General features: G+C 37.2%; 1 protein-coding gene across 6 annotated transcripts; it reads right to left on the bottom strand.

Moving 5' to 3' along the window:
- Positions 1-37: 37 nt before the first annotated feature.
- Positions 38-17,797, bottom strand: LOC105046650 (uncharacterized). 6 transcript variants are annotated; one of them, XR_832293.4, is made up of 9 exons: positions 16,610-17,795; positions 6,223-6,546; positions 6,017-6,142; positions 5,572-5,652; positions 5,368-5,424; positions 2,208-2,278; positions 1,991-2,111; positions 654-813; positions 38-563 (listed from the first exon to the last, which is right to left on the bottom strand). XR_832293.4 is itself a non-coding variant. In XM_010925344.4 (6 exons), the coding sequence occupies exons 1-5, from the start codon at positions 17,535-17,537 to the stop codon at positions 5,396-5,398; spliced, it is 1,488 nt and encodes a 495-aa protein (XP_010923646.1). In that variant the 5' UTR covers positions 17,538-17,796; the 3' UTR covers positions 38-563; positions 5,368-5,395. The 6 variants fall into 6 exon arrangements, 1 of the variants encoding a protein (XP_010923646.1); XR_002163236.3 differs by lacking the exon at positions 654-813 and having other exon boundaries at positions 6,017-6,118; positions 16,610-17,797; XR_832292.4 differs by lacking the exon at positions 654-813.
- Between the last annotated feature and the right edge of the window lie 2,712 nt (positions 17,798-20,509).

Genomic DNA, 20,509 nt, shown 5'->3' with positions numbered 1-20,509 from the left:
ACCCATGGAGAGAAGGGGATAAAAATAGAGTACATGATGATGGCAATAGTCTTGCATTAAATATTTATCAAAAAATATACGAAAAGAGATGTTGAAACCTCCTAACTCTATATTCGAAACATGAAATAAACATTTTAATAGCGATTAGAGTCATCCTAGGAGTTGGGCAGAGGCCCTTCTTTGTGAAACTCGGTGATCTTTGTTGTAAATGTGCCACCGTAGATAGACTTGATGGCATGAAAGCTGTTATAGTTTGGCCAGAACCAGATACTTCCCTCGCTTGGGTTTCAGAAAGCGCCTTAAATATCACAGTGCCAACTTTAGGTATGTATGCATGCCGATTAGATATGTATAACACCACATGCCAATTAGGTATGTATAGCACACCACATGCCTGACTCTTGACCCAACATGATCTTCCATGCCAATGCATAACTCTGGCGAATATAACAAGAAGCTCCTTGAAGGAAATGACAAGCACAGCATGGAAGACTTTCAACATGGAACCAGCTGGTCAATGGAAACTGGGTGCTCATACTCCATAATGCTGAACTGAACCGCGCCTGGTCACAAGGCACAATAAGGAAATGATGATTTAATGACATACTACTTACGAAAAAAAATTATTGTTGCAAGGTGCTTGGTCAATTTACCAACAATGCGATCACATGAAGAAGGTACTTTCTTCACATGCCTCAAAATGGTTGAACGGCATTTTAGACATGGGACATAAGTTTTCAGGAGTCATATATGCAGCATTTCTGGCATATTTAATGCATCACTTGTACAAGGTAATGCCCTCTAATCATTTATCTGTAGAATTTTTTCCAGGACAATTCCAGCTTTTTAGTTTCACCCTAGATAAAAATGATAACTTATTTGGAAAGAATTGCATGAGATTGATTCACAATAACACACATGAATCAATTAAATCTTAAAAGCAAAAGTTATCAGTGAGGATTTTGATACATCTGCTGCTAAACAAGCCAAAAAAAATATGACCATCGACAGTGGAGCTAACAATTTATTGGCCATATACGTAAACCAAAATGTATAAGCTTATATATGGAAGCCAACAGATTCTATCTCATAACCTATCCGCTAACAAAGGCACTACTTCATAGGCACCAACCTTGATGTCATCTATATCTACAAATCCACACGTATATAATATACAAATATTATCTATACCATATTATGAAATGAGAGAGGAATATGCCAAATATATTCAATCCATCAAAAAACGATTCCCACATTATCGATTCCTTTTATTAAAAGATAATTTTGCCATAAATGGACAATTATACAATATAGATGAAAAGGCTAATTGTCTAATCTGCCAATTTTTAAACCAAAAACCATCAAACCACTAATTCACTCTCTGTTGCAGAAATCACCCATCGAATCCCCCCTCCTCTCTCTCTCTCTCTCTCTCTCTATATATATATATATATCATCTCTGAATCCCACTTTAGCCAACATCTTCTCCTTTTTAGCAGACGGAGATCTCCTTTCAATAATGACTTTTCAAAAATGATCGATGGGGAAAGCTAGGCTTTTATCTAAACTAGACTGATGATAGCATAAAGGGGAATGGGCACATAAGGTCCTCTTGGTGGGAGCAGGTGATTCGTTATTCCTATCGTTCTTCACCTTCTCCTGAGTTTTTTCTTTTCCCCTAATTTCGAAGTGTTTCAAGTGAAAATCCATACCGGTTTTCTAGGTTCACATTTTTTTATCATAGTCATCATGATCAAAATTCCAAATCAATGATCACAATCCATGTGATTTTAAATGCTTTGCTATTTTCCTTTTTCTTGCTATGACTGATAGCAAAAAGGTTCCTTTATTTTTGTTCTTTTTTGCTGAATGTTCTTTGGTCTGATTTTTACTCATGACTTTAGTAAATGTGTAGCATGGTACAATTTGTAACTTATTAACAAGATAACACATACTTCTCACTATGCATGATGAAGAAAGATGATCGCACCTTTCAGTTCTCGTCGATCCTTTTTGAAGTCATAAACTTGAGGTTGTACTGAAGTAAAAGATGAATGTAGCTCATGACTTCAAAGACAGGTTGACGAAAAGAATGCTCCTAATCAGCAAGGCTGCATTCCGCCAATTGAAATTCAGAATAATCAAGACATATACAGAAAAGGAAGGGGTAAAAAAATTTGGCATTCTAGAAATTCAAATATGCTTACCCTGTCTTAACCCAAATTGGAACAGAACAGCAACCAAGTGGCTGTAAACAAATTTTATGTTCTAAGATGGCCTGACATGGATTTACAAAAGCACACCAATTTAGTAAGAACTATCACAAATTAAAACCACAGGATAGTTGTAGAGGCAAATCGATAGACATGGTACATCCACATTGTGCAAATCAAATTACAAATTCTGATTGGACTTAAACACAAATCAAAACAGCACAGGAAACAATGGGACATTGACATGCCCAACACCTTGTATACACGACATATCTAATGCTAAATTTATCGAAGACAGATTAAGGAATATGGACCACAGCCAATGGTCAAATTTCAAAACCTCTAGAACAAAGATTAGTACATTACATCATCATGATCCTAAAAAAAGAACTCCTACAGTAATTTAAATTACCAAAATAGAAAAAACATTATCAAGAGGACAACAAGAGAACAACAACTGTCTAGACATATATTGATGTTGATCAAGATAGGAAATGCTAGAGTTAGATTCGCTGCATGATGTACCATCAATCTGTTTTTCCTATACAGTCCATTTTTTAAGTTTCTAGAAGTGTCTCCACTTTGGGAACTTGGACATGGCAAGACACCTACGAGGCACAAACATAAATAGGGATACGAATGATATGAATATGCCACTGAAGCGAACACTGAATCAGGAGGATATAATAGGCTAGGGTACATCAAAGAGCATACGCATAAGAAAGCAAAAACACTTGAAAGGATAGGATTCACTAGGTGAGGATACATTTCAGAATAAATGTATTCTTACATGCAAAAGTACATACATACATATATATATACATACATACATATATACATACATACATACATACATACATACATACATATATATATATATATATGATGTAAAAGGGCGCCTGTAAAGTATAATAGGCTATCAAATACCATCAATGCTTTATATGATAGTATCAACTTCTATGACCTCATTATATAGTCATCATTTAAATTCACAGACCCAAAACCATACTTAATATTTTAATATTAATATCATGAATTACAAAATCAACCATTCATCATTAAAAGGTTAAAATTTAAGAGACAAAGAAAAGGCCTTCCCCCTTGATTTTGGAGGCATCAAGGAATTATCTTGTTCAAAGAATACACATGTAATAAAGCAAAAAACCTGGAAAAAAGGAGGATTCGATAAGCTAGGACATATCTAAGAATGTATATGTACTCAGGTACACAAGTACATCCATAAATATATATACATATGTATAATATAAAAGGGCGCCCGTAAAGTATAATAGGCTATCAAATACAGTCTATGATTTATATGATAGTATCAACTTTTACAACCTCATTATTTAGTCATCATTTAAATCCATAGACCCAAAATCACACTTCATATTTTAATATTAATATCACAAACTACAAATCAACCATTCATCTTTAATAGGTTAAAATTTAAGAGAGACCTTAATTTTGCAGTCATCAAGGAATGATCTTGAGTGTATCTGGGAGATATCCAAATTATTTTGTTTTAATTTTGCAAACTAAGATAATTTACACAAATATCAGACACATCCAAGTATCAAATGAGTATCAGTATCTGATACATATATGACATAGAACCCAGCATGTGATTTGAAGTAGCAATGCTTCCAAGCAAGACAAAATAGGCCACACTTAGTCGCTTCATTTTGAAACATCCTTTCGATGCCAACAAAAAGTGCTAAAAACTGTTTCTGGATAAGCATCAAAACAATTTCTTACATACATGAGTGCATGCATGGACGCAATGCACAAACATAGATGCACATGCAACACTGAGAGCATTTGGCCCCGAATGCTTCCCAATGAAAATGATGGCCCTCTCAAAATGAAAATCCATAGTTAAATATTGGTCATGATCCGTATCATCAAAATTTTGGCTAGAAACAAAACATCGCATGCTTTTAAGGTCTTTTAACCATGCACCAAATGGATACAAATGAAGGATTTTAATAATATGATATAATGTTTTGATTTGATTGGTAGTCTAGAAGAATCCAAATCAGCTAAATTTTGATCTGTAAGATCAATGGTTTCAGTTTGCAAATTATACAGTCTATGATATACCTTTGCTTGCTAGCTATTGTTCATTTGGATCCCGCTTGCAACGTCTTATTGTTGCACACATATGCACTCAAACTTGCACCATGCATGCATCATATGCAGACACACACACACATACACACAGAAAACTAGCAGACATATGTGTATGTCAGTACATCCATGACCTGCTAACACATTGGCTCATGCATGCAAACACAAATAGGCAAATACATATACATATAATTTCACCTAAGTTTAGAGGATAGAACTTAATTTTATGAGAGAGACTCATTAATCAATTAAAACAATCCAATACATCCATGACGACATAGAATGAATAAATTCAAACAGAATCTTTTATTAAATATATATTTATATTTTGGAGTTGTATATATTATTATATTTAGGCATAAAATTTATATTTACATATTAAGCTTGATCAAGCCAATTGCATGTAAGCTGGAAATCATCAAGAAACCAACCCCGACTTTACAATTCCCATGATGACCCTAACTAGATTTCTCCACTAGACTTGAACCATGGTAAACTTTTATAAAAGGCATTCTAAGAATTTTGGGCTCTAAGGAATATAAATTGGAATTCCTGTTATTGTGTGAGTAATAGGAATCCCACAACCTCCAAAATCCAAATTCATACTAGTTTTCAGATTGTAATAGAACTTGAAAGCTTATCTAGATGAAGAATGTAGTATAGTTAACATATCTTAAATAATTTCATAAGGAAGGCACGTTAGAACCTAATCCACACTAAAATCTTTTCCAAACTAATCCTATATATATATAATCTTTAGCAACCATGTGCACCTACAGGCTACAAGTGCATTATAACTAGTATAATTATAAATAGTATTAACAAGGATAATTGAATTTCTGAACTCACTCCAAGTGGATGCACAAGTGTAATACTAAACTTGAAAATCATGTTATCAGGCGCACTACCAATATTAGCTTGTAATATTTGGAAGAAAATGCCAAGACGACTTAGTACCAGCGATTAAGAAAATCTTTGCATATACTTTAAAACAACAAAGTATAATAGGAATATTGAAATTTACCACCATAACTTATCAACCACCAACAGTCTCAAGCTGTAGCATATGCAAATATGCTTCCTGTAGTCAAGAATCGAAATTGTTAAACCAATTGTCATAAACAATTTATGCAAAATGGGACTGTTCATACATCTAGAAAAAGCAATTCTGAAAGCAGAACAAAGCTGTTGTCAAATCAAGTTGCAATAAGCATAAGTAGAGACACACCTTGACCAAGAACAAGAATTGCATTTGCAGAAAGAGGTATAATGTCCTGAACTTTTTCACTTGCAAAGATTGCTTCAATAGCTACAAGGCAAATGCAGTAGGAAAAAAAAAGTTTTCATTAATGGATTAATAAAGAGAACTCCATTAATATAAGAGACGACATAAAACACTTGAATTGGGTAAAACAAATCACAATATACAAATATCAGATTCTATCAAAAGCAACGATTGTGACAGAGCAGCTCCATGAGCTCAATAGCATCAAATATCAGAGGTCCACGGCGACAGTACTGTAATATTATTTATATACATCATGCAATTAGGAGATTCTAGTTTTCTGATGATCAAAAAAACATGTAGAATATGTTTCTAGTGATAAATAATCAAAAATAAAGCTTCTACCAGCTTGCAGATGTTAACTAATTATGAAATTGACTTGCAAGACCTGAGATCTGAACTGCCTTCTGTTTGCTTTCATTTTTATCATTCTCACTGACAGGACATTCAATATCAGTGATTGACATCATCTGCACTGAATATCCACCATCTGATACCCAAAAAATTTGCATCTCTGTAAAATTAATGACAGCACATATTATACAATATGAAGCATGGGAATACAGATGCATGGACACATAAATTAAGGCATACTTGCAGAAATGTCAGGAAGGACAGCCAGCATTTGCACTTTCATCGTGTGATCCAGATGGATCATATGAGCATCTTTGGGAGTTGCAGAACACAGAGCAGTGCCTTCTGGTGCCTTGACAGTATTAGGCATGCTTAAGACATGCAAATTCCCAGCAGAATCTAAGATCAAAAACTTCTTCTGGGACAGCGAATGGATTGAGACTGCTTTTGCTGATGCCACAGCTCCCATAGCATTTTTAGAATTTTGGATGTCACCACAAGTCATCACCACAAAAATTGAGTAATCACTTGAATTTTGACTCAGACTCACAGTCCTGAGCTTATCTGCAAGTAAGATGATGCAGGACAAAGAGATTAATCTGAATGGCATGACCGGTAACAGTCACAAGGTGCAAGCTCATGGAAAAATAACAGCAAAGTTTAGTTCAGGCAAGCTGTAGAATTCTGAAATCTTTTTTCGCTTACAAAACATTTATAATAAAATCATAGCTTAAAAGGAAAACTAGAGTTCCATATTAGCTATAGACTTTACGATACCGAAAGTACGGATATCATCTGCAGCTATCGATTCGATTTTCTCGTAGGGGCTGTTTGGAGCCCTGAAACTCAACCTGTAAATCAAGTTGCATGCAGCTTGAGCTGCAAGTGGGTTGAGTTGCGACAAGATCAACATGGGTGTCAGCAGGGGGTCGCAAGTGGAAGGCGCTGAACCAAAAGGTTCAGGAGCAAAAGGCACAGCAGCATTCCATTCTCTCTCCCCCTCTTTCTTCCTTGGCTCTCCTCCTCATCACCTTCTCTAGTTCTAGAACTCCTAAATGGCACGCCACAATCCAAACTCTAGAGTACTGCAGCTCTAGTCCCAGAGGTAAGATGTATTGTGGTTGCCCCGCTGGCCGGATCCTATTAATGCAGACAGCACCCTGGCCCTGATGAACTAGTGGATAAACAAAAGGGCTCCATGGCCATCACCATTGACCAGGGCTTCCCCTAGGTATTGCCATGGGATGGGTCGCAAGCCCGCCACCCACTACCTCCCACACCATCATCATCTCCTCTCTTGCCAGTGACGGGGGTGTGCATTAGCTGCAGGAGGCCACAGTGGAAGGATGGTCATAGGAGGGTGGGGGTGATGGTGGAAGCGCTTAAAGGAGGGATGCACAGAATAGGAAGCATGGAGAATCAGGGGGGTGACGAAGGCCGTGGATAAGTTGGGGGAGTAGGGGATGAAGGAGTCAAGAATGCAAGATGCATGAAGCCTAGGGCTTAACCTCATGAGCCTGCAACTCATCCCGTGGCTGATTTGGCTGCAGGTTGATCCACGGCAAAAACGGGCTGAGCTGCAAGGGCCCTACAGCTTGATCTGCAACTGCAGTCCAACTGCAGACCTCTAAACAAGTAGGTTTGCTCCGATCCTTAGCTGGACCTGCAAAATGCAGGTCAAGCTGTAGGCCTCCAACCAGCCCCATAATTGAAAATTACTCAATTATTATGGAGACCCAACCTCAATGTTATGATGTTGAGCTCAGTATTGAGCATCATGCTTTAATAAAATGAAAGTTATTCGAGTAGAAACCATAAACAACCATGCATTTATTATTCAAGAGAGCACAAATATCAAAGAATAGATAAAGCCAAGGTTTTAAATCCCGTGGGATGGGGGCGTCCCGGTTTTCTCCCGGAACAGGATGCCCCGCATCCCACCCCGTCCCGATGGTCGTCCGGATTAGGCATTCCGATATGCATTTGGGATATCCTTATATATATATAAATAGTATTTTTTTGAATTTATAATAGATCGTTTGTTGATTACGAAGTGAAAATTTCTCATACTTGATGCATCCACGAGTATTTGATAAAGTAAAAATATCGAAATTTGATAAAAAAGTTGTAATCCATACAATTTGAGCTTAGTCACTTGTATATAAAAATATAAATGTGCTAATAATTTTAATTTTCAATGTTACACAAAATAGATTCATCAGTTTAAGATAAACATATCAAATTTACTACTAATTCCAAGTGGAATGCCTATAATGCTCATAAACATTTGGATCTTGCTCATAATCGGGGTCTCAAATATGATGCCAATTTTGATACTAAGTCCATCCTTGTTCATTTTGTATTTGATGTTGTCCAGAATAATCCTCTTGATAGTACATTGAGTAAGAAACTGCCCATCCCTAGTTAGGATAATGAGAGGTAATACCATACTGTGGTCTGAAAAAATATCCATATAAAGATGGATATTGCATATGAGAGTACTCCTCAGGATATGATCATTCAGAGGATATATCTGTATCATTTGTAGCAAAAAAGGATCATGATATACATTTGGATCCTGGTGTTGCTTGCTTTCGGGATCCAATTAGTTTAAAAAAATTATGAAATTAATAATTACGAGTATCTAGAAATTAAATTTAAGTTGCATATGCTATACCTATTTGTACTATTATTTTTACTTATCTAACATTTATACACCTTAATTTTGGCTATTATGCTGATATTCTATTTTTAATTTAATGTATCAAATCTCTATTTTGGTCTGATCTCTTTGTTGATGTATCACTGCAAGAAAAATTTATCAAAAATAGAAATTATCAATAAAATCCATATATTTTTATAATTATTTAATTTTAAACAATAATTTGATATGATGTGGTCAGATTGTTGATCAATCCAGCACCTTGGCCAGGTTAAAGTCTGGTCGGGTTTTAATAATTAGACTTACCTAATTCAAATGGTGTCATATAAAACTCTTCTAGATGATGTATATCTACCACTACCATAGACAGTACCATGTTAACTTAAATATGGGTTTGAGTGATGTACGTATTTCAAAATAGTAAATTAAAGATTGTGAAATATCATGAGACGCACGCTTTCCTTCAGACAAATAGCCCACTCGACCAAACACTCCACCTCTTTCTTTTTTGTCTTAAAAAAAAAGATTGTGAAAATACCATTTATGATATTTAACATTTTTTACATCAAAAAATTATGATATCAAGTTAATAGGGATATTGAATCAACAAAGCCCACGTCAGAGATTGGTTCATAATAAAATGATTAAGATTAAATAATTAACTACTTCAAGCAAAAATCCTAACATATAGTAGAATCTGCAAAAATGAGCATGAAATGTAAAAATAAAAGATAGGAGTAGAAATACCATTGGCAGCCTTCCTCTCTTTTCTCAGATAAGACTCCGAGGTACTCAAAAATAACACTGTAGATCTCGCACTCTAGATTTTCGGCGAATGTTATCCTATGAAAAATTGAAAATTAGACTTTCAGTGAATGTTAGTTATGCTATGTGAGACTGAAAGTTAGACTCTCGGTGAATGTGGGAGAGTGAGAGTTGGACATGAATATTTATAGAAATTAGATGGCACATTGGATGCTGCAGAGACTAAGACGCGCTCGATCAAATCATGTTGGGCTTTGGGAAGACCAATAATATCGTTGCGCAACGATTCAAGACCAATAATACCATTGCGCAATGATTCAAGATCAATAATATCGTTGCATACGAAGTCATGGGTGAAGGCTGCGTATCATCAAATCACACGTGAAGGTCTATCACGCGTGCACAGGATGTCAGGTGCTTTGCCAAAATGCGTGGGCGCGCGCAAAGCAATCAGACACATCTGTACCAAAAAAAAAATCAGGCACCCGCGCGCGTAAGGCAATAGCGCAAGGACCGCACCAGGTGCAATTGGACCGGGCAAATCCCATGATGAATAACACGCCACACCACGCTACCCCTTGTATTTCACCGATTTTCGATTGCGATCAGGAATTGGACCAAGCAAATCCCACGATGGACAACACGCCATGCCACGCTACCCCTTGTATTTCACCGATTCCCGATTGCGATCGCGAAAAGTGGAGACCGCCTTAGGGTTTTGGCAGACCGACGATGCTTCGATGATGCTTCTCCTCCGCTCCTCTCTTCTCCCTCCTCTTTTGTTTCCTTGTCGAAGATCCGAACGCTTCCTCCTTCCTCCTCTCTTCTCATCCCGAGCAGCTCCTCCCTCCCGCCCGTGCTCCTCCCGGCTCCTCCCTTGTAGCCGTGCTCCTCCCTCCCAATGATGATGATGGCGGCAGTGGCAAAAAGGTCAGTACGGCTCCTCCCTCCCGTTCTCCTCCCTCCCAGTGTGACGAATCGAAAGTAACAGTGCAAATCCCGATCAAGACGATTGTACCAGCACGTGATCCAGCCGGAAAGAAGGCAGGATGGTCAAGACAAAGGCCGGATGCTCGTTTCGGGGTCCCGCACCCGTTCCAAGTGCCGGATTCTTAGAGGAACAGGACGGGACGGACGGGACGGTCAAGACGGCCCCCATCCCAGCGGGACTTAAATCCTTGGATAAAGCTAACTTGGAAGTAGAAGACTGAGATCGAACACCTTTCACTCAGAGAAGATTGAGAAATGCCTATAATGTTCAAGTGGCATGTATTATTGTTGAAACATGGCTTAGAAGATCACATTATGCTGTCTCAACCAAATCTCTAGCAGAATAAATTAGCTAGGTCAAGATGTCGGACAATTTTGTAGCAAGCAAACACAGCCTTGTGAATTAGTATGAGATATACATATTGGCATGGCTAATTACTTTTTAGAGAACCTAACCTACCTCTTCACTATGCTAATGCTTGGGATGGTTCTACAAAATCCAATGGTTGTTCTTTGTCACATCATCTTGCCACCATTCAATAGAGGAAAAGAAGGTAAAACTAGAAAATTTTTGGAAAAACAACAATGAATCAAATATCAGATTATAATTTGCTGGGTGGATGCAAAGTTTTCTTTTTGGCCAAATTTTATTAAGCCAAAATGGTAAATCTAAACTAAGATCTTTTTAGGTCTTAGTATATTGTCAATTATTAAATGCACTGCCTTAGAAACATGATATAAATTTCACACATGCAGAAAACCCTGGAGAATCACACAGTTGATGAAATCCATGAATTTAATGGTTGTTTTGAAATGAAATATAATGATTCGGAGGATGAAGTGGGTTGACTGCCATGAGAAGAAAATGGAGGAAATCAAGAAAGAAATCAATGGTGTGATATATGTTGTTGTAAGGCATCCAGAACAATGCAAAGATACTAAGGACACCAAAACAATGAATTCCTAAACCATTGATGACCTATTTATAGATTAAGAAATCAGGGACAGCAGCATGCTTGCTTTCAAATCTAAAACCCATCAGACTCCTCATGGACAGCAACAAGTGGAAAGCATATTCCTTGGACAGCAAACTGATGAAGCTGAGCACGAGGAAAGTTATTGGAGTGATTACGATAATCTTGGGCAACAATATTAAGGGTCTGAAGCATATCAACGGCAAGCAGTAAACTGAAAAAATTTGGAGAAACATCAATCTTTTCTTCTTTTCTAATCTGCTCTAGTACTGGTTATATATTTGCAAGTATCACCTCTACAAACAAGTCTGAGTTATAAATATTCTCATCTGTTTCAATGTTTCTGCATATTTTGGTTAAATTTTTAGCTTTGCATTCCTTTTCAATTTAAAAATTTGGATGTTAGATTTTATTATATTTATGATTTTGATTTATACTTTAAATTTTCATATTTTTATTTGAGCTTCCATGTATTCTATTGACTTTATTAACTTTTGGGACTATTAGCTCTCAATAAAGTATGAACTTCATTAACTTCAAATTTATAGTTTTTTTACTGGTGATAATTTTATATCCTTCTTTCTTATCCTTTTTTTCTCCTTGTACATTTCATTTCTAAGTTCAAGTCCCTGGACCTAAATATTTTAACCAATATTTGTTGGCAGAAATCAATTTCCTTCAAGTCTGATTGGGTAAAGATGCAAATAGATTGGTTTGACTTAGGCCTATTCTGACACCAATTTAACATGCATTTGCTTCAAATCTGAGATTAACTGACAAATATTCACTCAAATCAAGACCCCTTTCGAGTAAGATTTGGACTGGGTCTCACTTCAAGAGGCTAGAGTCAGATATTTTTTATAATTATTCTTTGCCGATAGAATTGAGTTGCTCACTAAAATCAGAATGAGATCCAATTCCTCAAGATCCATATCCATCCCAATTCGAGGAAATGTATTTATCTTGGACTCATGCTCAATTATAGATCTTTGCCTTGGAATCGGTAGGGTTTAGGTTCAGCTGAATTTTCAATAAGTCCAGATGAATTTGAGTCTAAGTTCAGCTGAATTTTTGATAATTGCAACAGCGCAGGTTGAATTGAACTATATCTGATCAAGCCAAACAAATGACAACAATTCATCTAATCTGAAACCATCCCTTTTCCTTTTCTTTTACTAAGAAGAGTAACAAAAAGGATAATGTTTAATAAGACAGTTTTATTTTCAGGACCTTTCTACTTGAACATCTGTAAAAAACGAGTTACTACATGCTTTATCCCTTTGGTTTTCTAGCTGACTGTGTCTTATTACCCATGGTTTTTTTATATCTTTGTCATGCACTGGATGCCTCCTTTGCTTGTTCATGAACAAATCAAAATTGCATTTAAATATCAACAATTACATTCATGTACTAGAACCAAGATCGGTCCAAAAGATCATATGAAAAAAAACAAAAATCTGAAACCATGATTTGATAATCATCTTCTATAACACATCTGAAATGACTTCCAGACAATATTGTTGCTTATCACTCTCAGTCTGACCTTATTAAAGTTGCCAATGATGTTGCTAACTAATCTTCAGGTCTATGGTGGATCCTGCAAAAGCCAGTTTTCCAGTCCCGCTATACTTAAAATACAGGCTTCTTGTTATGAGTTCATTGAATCAATACACGTTCTCCTATACGGATTTCTTTCCTTTTTCAGACTAAACCAACACCAGAATTATAAAGAATGCAATTTTATGAATATGCAATGAAACAAAAATGCAACATCATCTGCAACTACTAAAACCTACTTAAACCATCAGGAAGGTGTTCACGTGACAGAACCAAGAATTCTAGATTCAAAAAGTTATTGAGGGGGAAAAACTAGTACATTTAAGGAGGAAAATAGATGTTGATCTAACAGTTTTGATGTAGGACAAGAATCACTTGTTATTGAAGAAATATGAAAGAATATGAATTGATCCCGTCCATCAGACATGCTGAGCAACATTTCATCCCTTGAAGAGACCACTGCCATCAATTACCATATCCCTCCACTTGCTCATCCCTTAAGGTGATCAGTGACACCAATTGTATGTCCCTCCACTTGCAACAACAATCTATAAACCACTCCTTCCCAAATCATGTGTCAAATCTTAGTGCTTAAAATGGTCTAAGTCCATGGATATTTGCCTTGATCTCTTCAATAAACTGGGATGGTTGACTAGAAGCGACTTGTGAAAGAGAGGAAGAAGGCTTCCTTTTATATAGAAGAGGAACTATCATGGAGAGGCCTGGATTAAAGAAAGATGAATCCTTAAGGGGATCAATCAAATCACACATTCAAATATTGGTGAACCAAAAAAAAAAAAAAAACTGCTTCACTGGGCTTCTTTTGGGATCTTATTTTGCAGAAATCCAACTCCTTCTAGTGGCCAATTATGAGAGACTCTGGGTAAAGGAGACATCTAGCCAAAAGCAGGAAAAACTATGGACCGTTCAGATATCATCAGAAATAGTGGAAACACCAATATCTTTAACGGCATACAATAAAAGTTTAGGAAGAAGGGAGTCAGCAAGATTTTTGGAAGGGGATACTACACAAACTTTTAAGTGGGGCATACTGCATATCAGGCCCCCTTGCTTCTAACTAACATTCTAGCCTCCAACACAATAAACATTGTAGAGCCCCAAACTCTACCTTGTTAACAACTTCTATCACTCAAATTACCAAACATACTAGGGACAACTTCTATTAGTAACATTACCAAACATACTAGGGTAGTGTTTGGAGATTTTAGATTTCAAAAATCATGATTCTTTTTCTTTTCATGAATTTGAAATTTTCAGATTTTAAAGATATAAGATTTTTTAGGCAATGTTTGGTTGTCAAATAGCTAACGAGTTCAAAATGGAAAAGATTAAAGGCAACTTCTCCCAGTTCGGCTCCCATTTCCTTCATCGGTTCGCCTCGGTTTGGCATGGTACGAAACCGTACCAAACCATACTGCCAGCCAACCGATATGGCCTGCAGCACCGGTTCAGCAAACCTTGGTTCCTATTATTTAAAAGTAGCAAATTTGACCTGAACCCAAAATCTAAAACTTGTTCTTGAGTTGGAAAATTAACTTTCTTCTTTTGATGGAATTTAAATTTGAGAACAAATTTATTGAATTAAAATGAGGTGTAATTCCTCATTTATATGTAATATATTAAGTAAAATGGAATACTTAGATGATATTTATGTAGATAAGGTTTGTTTTACCCAGATGTTGTAGTCTTATCCTAATCAACACATATCTCCAATTATTGTCTGCTATCTCAGTACTGCACTCTATATAGGTACCATCCTGGTAAAGTGTTGCTACACTCGACACAAGCTTCAGTTCAGCATACTAAGACACGATATGCCCCCTTTACCAAATCTTTGTTCGGTAAAGGTACGATATTGTACGTCTGATATGGGATGGTATGCATAGGTACGGCGAACCTTGATCTTTAAATTGTGGAAAACCACAAAAAAACATTAATGGTCATATGTTTGGTGTCCAAAAGTAACTAGCAAATCATTCAGTATGAGTTACTACCAAGCAATATTTAGAAATTGCATGGAACTCAATATAGATCCCATGCATAGTATCAGCACAAGACTGCACTTTAAATCTCCATTTATGACTATTCTTAATGTGATATGTTAGTAGCGAAAAATATTGCTTTAGAAGGAAGATGGAAGGATCAACAAATGGTTTTCAAGTAAAAGTTTCATGCCATGTAAGTGTGGAAACTCAGGATCAACATTCTGGCTATTAAAATCCCTTCCAAGCATTTCGGATTGCAGATTCGTCATGTTAAATGACTGCATTAAGTAGCCTTTAAAATCATGAACTAAATATCTCCTATATTTAGAATTGTAATTAAAAGTTTAAACGAAAATGTTTATATTAAATGGAATCATGCTGTTATGTAGTATACCTAAGGCTCGAAGTCCATTACTCATGGTTCAAACATCAATTGCAAGAAGGGTTTAGGATTACTTTCAAGTCTTTGCCATTTGGAGTTTGTCTCTGGATTATCAATGCTCAATTTTGATAACCTCATTTTATTTTAGGAGGGGACAATCAAGATGTTGTATGTCTTATAAGCATTTTAGTGTAAAATTCAAAGAAGATAAGCTCCTAAGGATTTAAAGATAGAAAGGATGATTTAGTTTTTCACAAGGTTGAGAACAAAAGCTGCTTCTATCATTTTTTTGCTTTGAGATTTAGTAACAGCATTGTAGTGTACCCCTTCAGTTAAGAGCAAATCTGCTAGTAAACATAAATAGGACCACATCACATCCTAAAAATGGTTCAAGAAATATGGACATAGGGGAAAATAGTTTCTAAGAATGGTAGAAGAAATGTATGCATGTCAAGCTTGACAAATAAGCAAGACATTTTACTTTAAAACTGAAAAACTTTATCCGGTCACATTGCATTATTCATTGCACACAAGAAGTGCTTCGCGGCCAACACCAGGACCCCCCCGCCCACACACACACACCAAACCCACACCCTCCCCCCGCAATACACACCCACCCCAAAAAAAAAAAAAGGACTCCAAGACCCCATGCCATGAGGGGTTGGTTATTTATACTATAACACCAGCATCGCACCAATCTCTTTGTGCCATATGGTGGAGAGCTTTTTCTGGTAAAATGGCTTAACCCCATAGCATTGCTCAATTAATATAAATCCAGATATTTGAGGTCAATGCAACCTATGCAGGCAAAAATATGACAAAACATATATCGCACAGTCATCAAAAATCATAAGACAACATTCACGATTTCATGAGGTGCCAGCATATGTTACTAGTTTCTTCTTTATCTTTTTCTTTGGAGAATAACATGGAAGGACCACCTTTCCAAGTTCAAAAAGAAACTCAATGCTAAAGCAAATGCTGAGGATAGAGGTGCAACCTCAGTGCAGAACCCTGTTGGCTATATTAAATAATATTTGCATTTCTGTATCATAGTAATGATTCATCCATTTATTTTCGATACTATGAGTCTGTCAGGCTAAACTGTATGGAAAGATTTAATGATGATTTCAGTTCTTACTGTAATTATGTATGGCCACTTTGCATGCAAATTCCAGCTCGACGACAAAAATTATCAAATATGCTGATTATTCCAAACTATGCTCAAATTCTTCTTAGATTCTATTGCGAACTAGACAGCAGAATAAAATGAAGGAAAAAATTTACTTACAGGGAGTGCGATCTCCAGCTGTCCCTTTTTCGACGACATTTTTCAATTCAGCACCTCTATCATTGCAGCAACAACCAGCCTCAGGTCTCGGCAGCTTGCCAGCGGCAAGAGATGGCGGACCACTCTTGGCAGCGCTTGAAGGAATCACCAGCCCGTTTAAAACGCCCTTCTTGCATACATCCACGACCGAATCAACGCCCTTAGCTGCACTGAGCCCTTTCTGCCCCACACCGCCACGCCTCGCAACCCTTCCTTCTCCCTTAATCAATGGCCTCAGAGGGAAGACCCTAACCCCATCCATCTCCCCAAGAAGCAGAAACCCCATCGAGACGGCGACCGAGTAGACCGGGAGCACGAGGTCAACGACCGCACACTTCATCAGATCGACGGCCGGATGACCCCCGCCACCGCCGCCGTCGTCATGGTCGCCCGGCAGCCGGGCGGCGAAGACCCAGATCTGGTTGGCGGCGAGGGAGTGGAGAACGAAGACGTTGGTGGAGGCGGCGAGGCGAACGGAGAGGCCGTGGGGGAGCGGGAGGGCGAGGGCGGAGCAGGCGCGTTCGCTCTTGAAATTGAGGAGCGCGGGGGCGAAGAGGTCGCGGGGGAGGAGGATCCAGGCACGGAGTTGGACGGCGGAGCCGGAGGCGACGGGGGAGGCGGATAGGAAGATGACGTGGCCGGCGGCGGCGGGGGAGGGGAGGAGGCGGAGGAAGCAGGCAGCGGTGGAGACGGGAGGGACGGCGGTGGGAAGGGGTGGGGAAGAGAAGGGGGAAAAAGAGGGGTAGAGGAGGCAGGAGGAGTCGGAGAGCATGAGGGCGAGGGAACGGGAGGAGGGCTCGAAGAGGAGGGTCGAGACCGCGGGCGGGGGCTGCGGCTGGGTCTGGGTCCTGGGGAGGAGGTAGACGAGAGTACGAGCGTGCAGCCGCATAACAACCTCCCTCTGTCGGCGGCACCGAACTCAATCCGTCTTCTCGAGATCCCAGATCTCCATCTACAATTTATATGCAGCACCGCTTAACATACATCATTCTATGACATGCCCTGGGTGTGTCCGTCTTCTGCGAGTATGGAGACGACTCCTGGATTTGTTTTCCTCTCTGAGTGGCTCCTTTCTCAACCCTTCAATCGAGTCAGACTCTGAATTAATCCTATGATGGTATCGGTAGTGCTATCGGCCGCCCACTTTGTGCACCCGAAAGAGGACTCATCCTATTATCAAAGATTTGAAAACAGAAATATTCTAAAAGTTATTACCTATCCTTGGAATATGTTTGATTGTGTGAAAGGCTTTGAAAGAGAAAATGTAAAGGGAGAAAACCTCAAGCCATATTTGGAAATCCAGTTTTATATTTTTCATTTTTCTTATTGTCCAAACAGTTGGAAATATTAATTTCCAAAAAATTTTAATTTTCCATGCTTTCTTTGCAGTGACCAAACATACTCCACTGTGATAGAAGGTGGAAATGATATCAGTAGTATATTCTAGATCAGTTTATCTTTTGAGAGCACTCTTTTTTAAATAGCGAATTTTAACAAGCTTTACCGAATTCAGGGATTTTTTTCCTTTTTTTTTTTTTTGAGAATCGTTCAACAAGTTGGCAAACTTCAAAAAGTGGTAGCTGGTGAGTAAATTTTGAAAGCTGGTAACTTATCGACGTTTAAGAACAACCATCAGTGGTCAGATATAACATTAACCATCTTGCAGTTCGCTATGGTTATTTCTTAGATCAGTAAGATTATGGTTGATAGGTTGAAACTTCGTTCCTTACTGTAGGATATCCGGGCATGGAAGGCAAGGGTGTAGGCACGTACATATTTCGCGAAGGAATCAACTCATCAAGTGGCATATTTGATGACTCGTCGGGCTTTCAACAGTGATTTCATCATCAGGGTAGGTGATCCAATCCATCCTTCATTGAGCTGTCTTATAAATGCTGATGGTTATGGTGTTATGTACTCCAGACTTTAGTTGTTGACAATTCTCAAGTTTTAGCTCCATCGTATGTACCCAAAAAAAAAAAGAAAAAAAATCATTTGCAGTTCCTCTTCTAGTTTTCATTTTAGCTTCTCTCTTTTAATTTTAAGTATATAAAAGCAAAAAAAAAAATGATTTTTTTTTATCTTATCCAATTGACGTTGTGTGTTTGATGGGTGTTGTTATGCATCCAAGCATGGCAATTAGCAGCCTAACTTGTCATTTCCCCCTCAGTAACCAACATCTTGTTACTTGCACTGCAATTCTACCATAAACCTACCATTTCATGGTGCACCTTACGCTTGACCTAGCATTCTCGAGCCCAATATGCACCGGCACCAATTAAATAGTAATTTCAATTATGTTTGAAGTTGCCTTAGGTCTACACATAAACATTGTCAAAGACCCCCTCATCCTTAGGCAAAGATGGCACTCTTAAACATTGCCTTGCTCTTTCACAGTCAACTTGATTTATTTTAAACAGTCTCTTGCTCTTTCTTTCTTTCTTTTTTTTTTTTGACCTCTTTTTTTTTGGTAATGATTAATTTTAAACTCATTAAAGAATTAATTTAAGTAAAATCATTAATAACATATATCGCAAAATGATTGCTGGAAGGAAAACTTCTTGTTGCTTGAGGGATGACCGTTCCCATCAACTTGATTATCTCCACTCTTTCACAGCATATTATTTATATTTATTTTTTATGATGCGCAATTATCATTAAGTGGATTAACAAAACAATGGTTGGCGTTCTCCAAAAGAGGGAAAGCCTTTACGCCAAAAGATTCTATCTTGTTTTCCAGAGTCGCTCTTGGAAATACCAATTTGAGGGCAACTTAAGCATCTAGATAACCAGAATTTTCATCTCGAAAGTTCAATATATAAATTAAAATAAATAAAAAATAAAAATAAATTTAATAATATTATATTAATTAAAAGCGAATTCAAATACGTTAATATAGTTGTTCTTGACTATGTTTAGCATTTCGTAAGAAAGAAAGAAAAGAAAAAAAGAAGTGAGAGAGAAAATTTGAAGTGGGATGTGAGGGATGGAGAGTAAGGATTCAAACCACTAAACTAACTAAAATTCTTTGTTCTATGAAGGTTCAAAAAAAAAATATATATATATATATATATATATATATATATATAATTTTTTAAATAATATTTACATACCTTTAAAGATATTGCATCAAAACTTGGAGGTTCAATTGAACCCCCAAGCCAAAATGTGGCTCCTATCCTGCATCTAGATATTTGGCGAATATCTTATCAAGTGGTTCATTTTCACATATCTCATATATTTAGATAGGGGAACAACCCTGCTAACTAGGTAGCATCTCATGTGGTCTATTATACCATTCAAAAAAAATGTTGATAATATAAGTGATTTTGATCATGCTAAGATTTAAGACGGTCAAATCCAGTAGTTGATTCGTCTAAATTAAAAATGATATTCGAATAACTATCAAGATTGATGAAATTGAAAAAGGTTGACCATGCCTCCGTTGCTGCAGCCTTGGCTAATTATGACTTTCCAATTGCAAGAAGATCATGTAATAAAAATGCCCTCCCTGATCTTTGCTTGCCTAAATGCAACAAAAAAAAGAGAGCAAAAAAAAAGCATACAAATTTCAAATAAAAAAAAAATAATAGCACAATTTACTATAGACACTGCAATTAATAATACTGTATCATTACAAAATATAGGGTCGATGTCTAAAAATATAATTATGATATATGTTTCTCGCACATATTCACATTTCAAAAAAGTCATCAATGACATGTATGCTTGAGGCCTGTTCTTCGGAGGATAAATAATTTATTCAAAAATATTTATTTTCTTCGATAAATATTTCTTAAATAATAGTGGGATAAAAAAATTATTGATCCATATTCTTTTGTGCATTGGTAAATGGCTCCA

Source organism: Elaeis guineensis, chromosome 2, assembly GCF_000442705.2.
Source record: "Elaeis guineensis isolate ETL-2024a chromosome 2, EG11, whole genome shotgun sequence".
Lineage (NCBI taxonomy): Eukaryota > Viridiplantae > Streptophyta > Magnoliopsida > Arecales > Arecaceae > Elaeis > Elaeis guineensis.
This window is presented reverse-complemented; position numbering and strand designations above follow the sequence as displayed.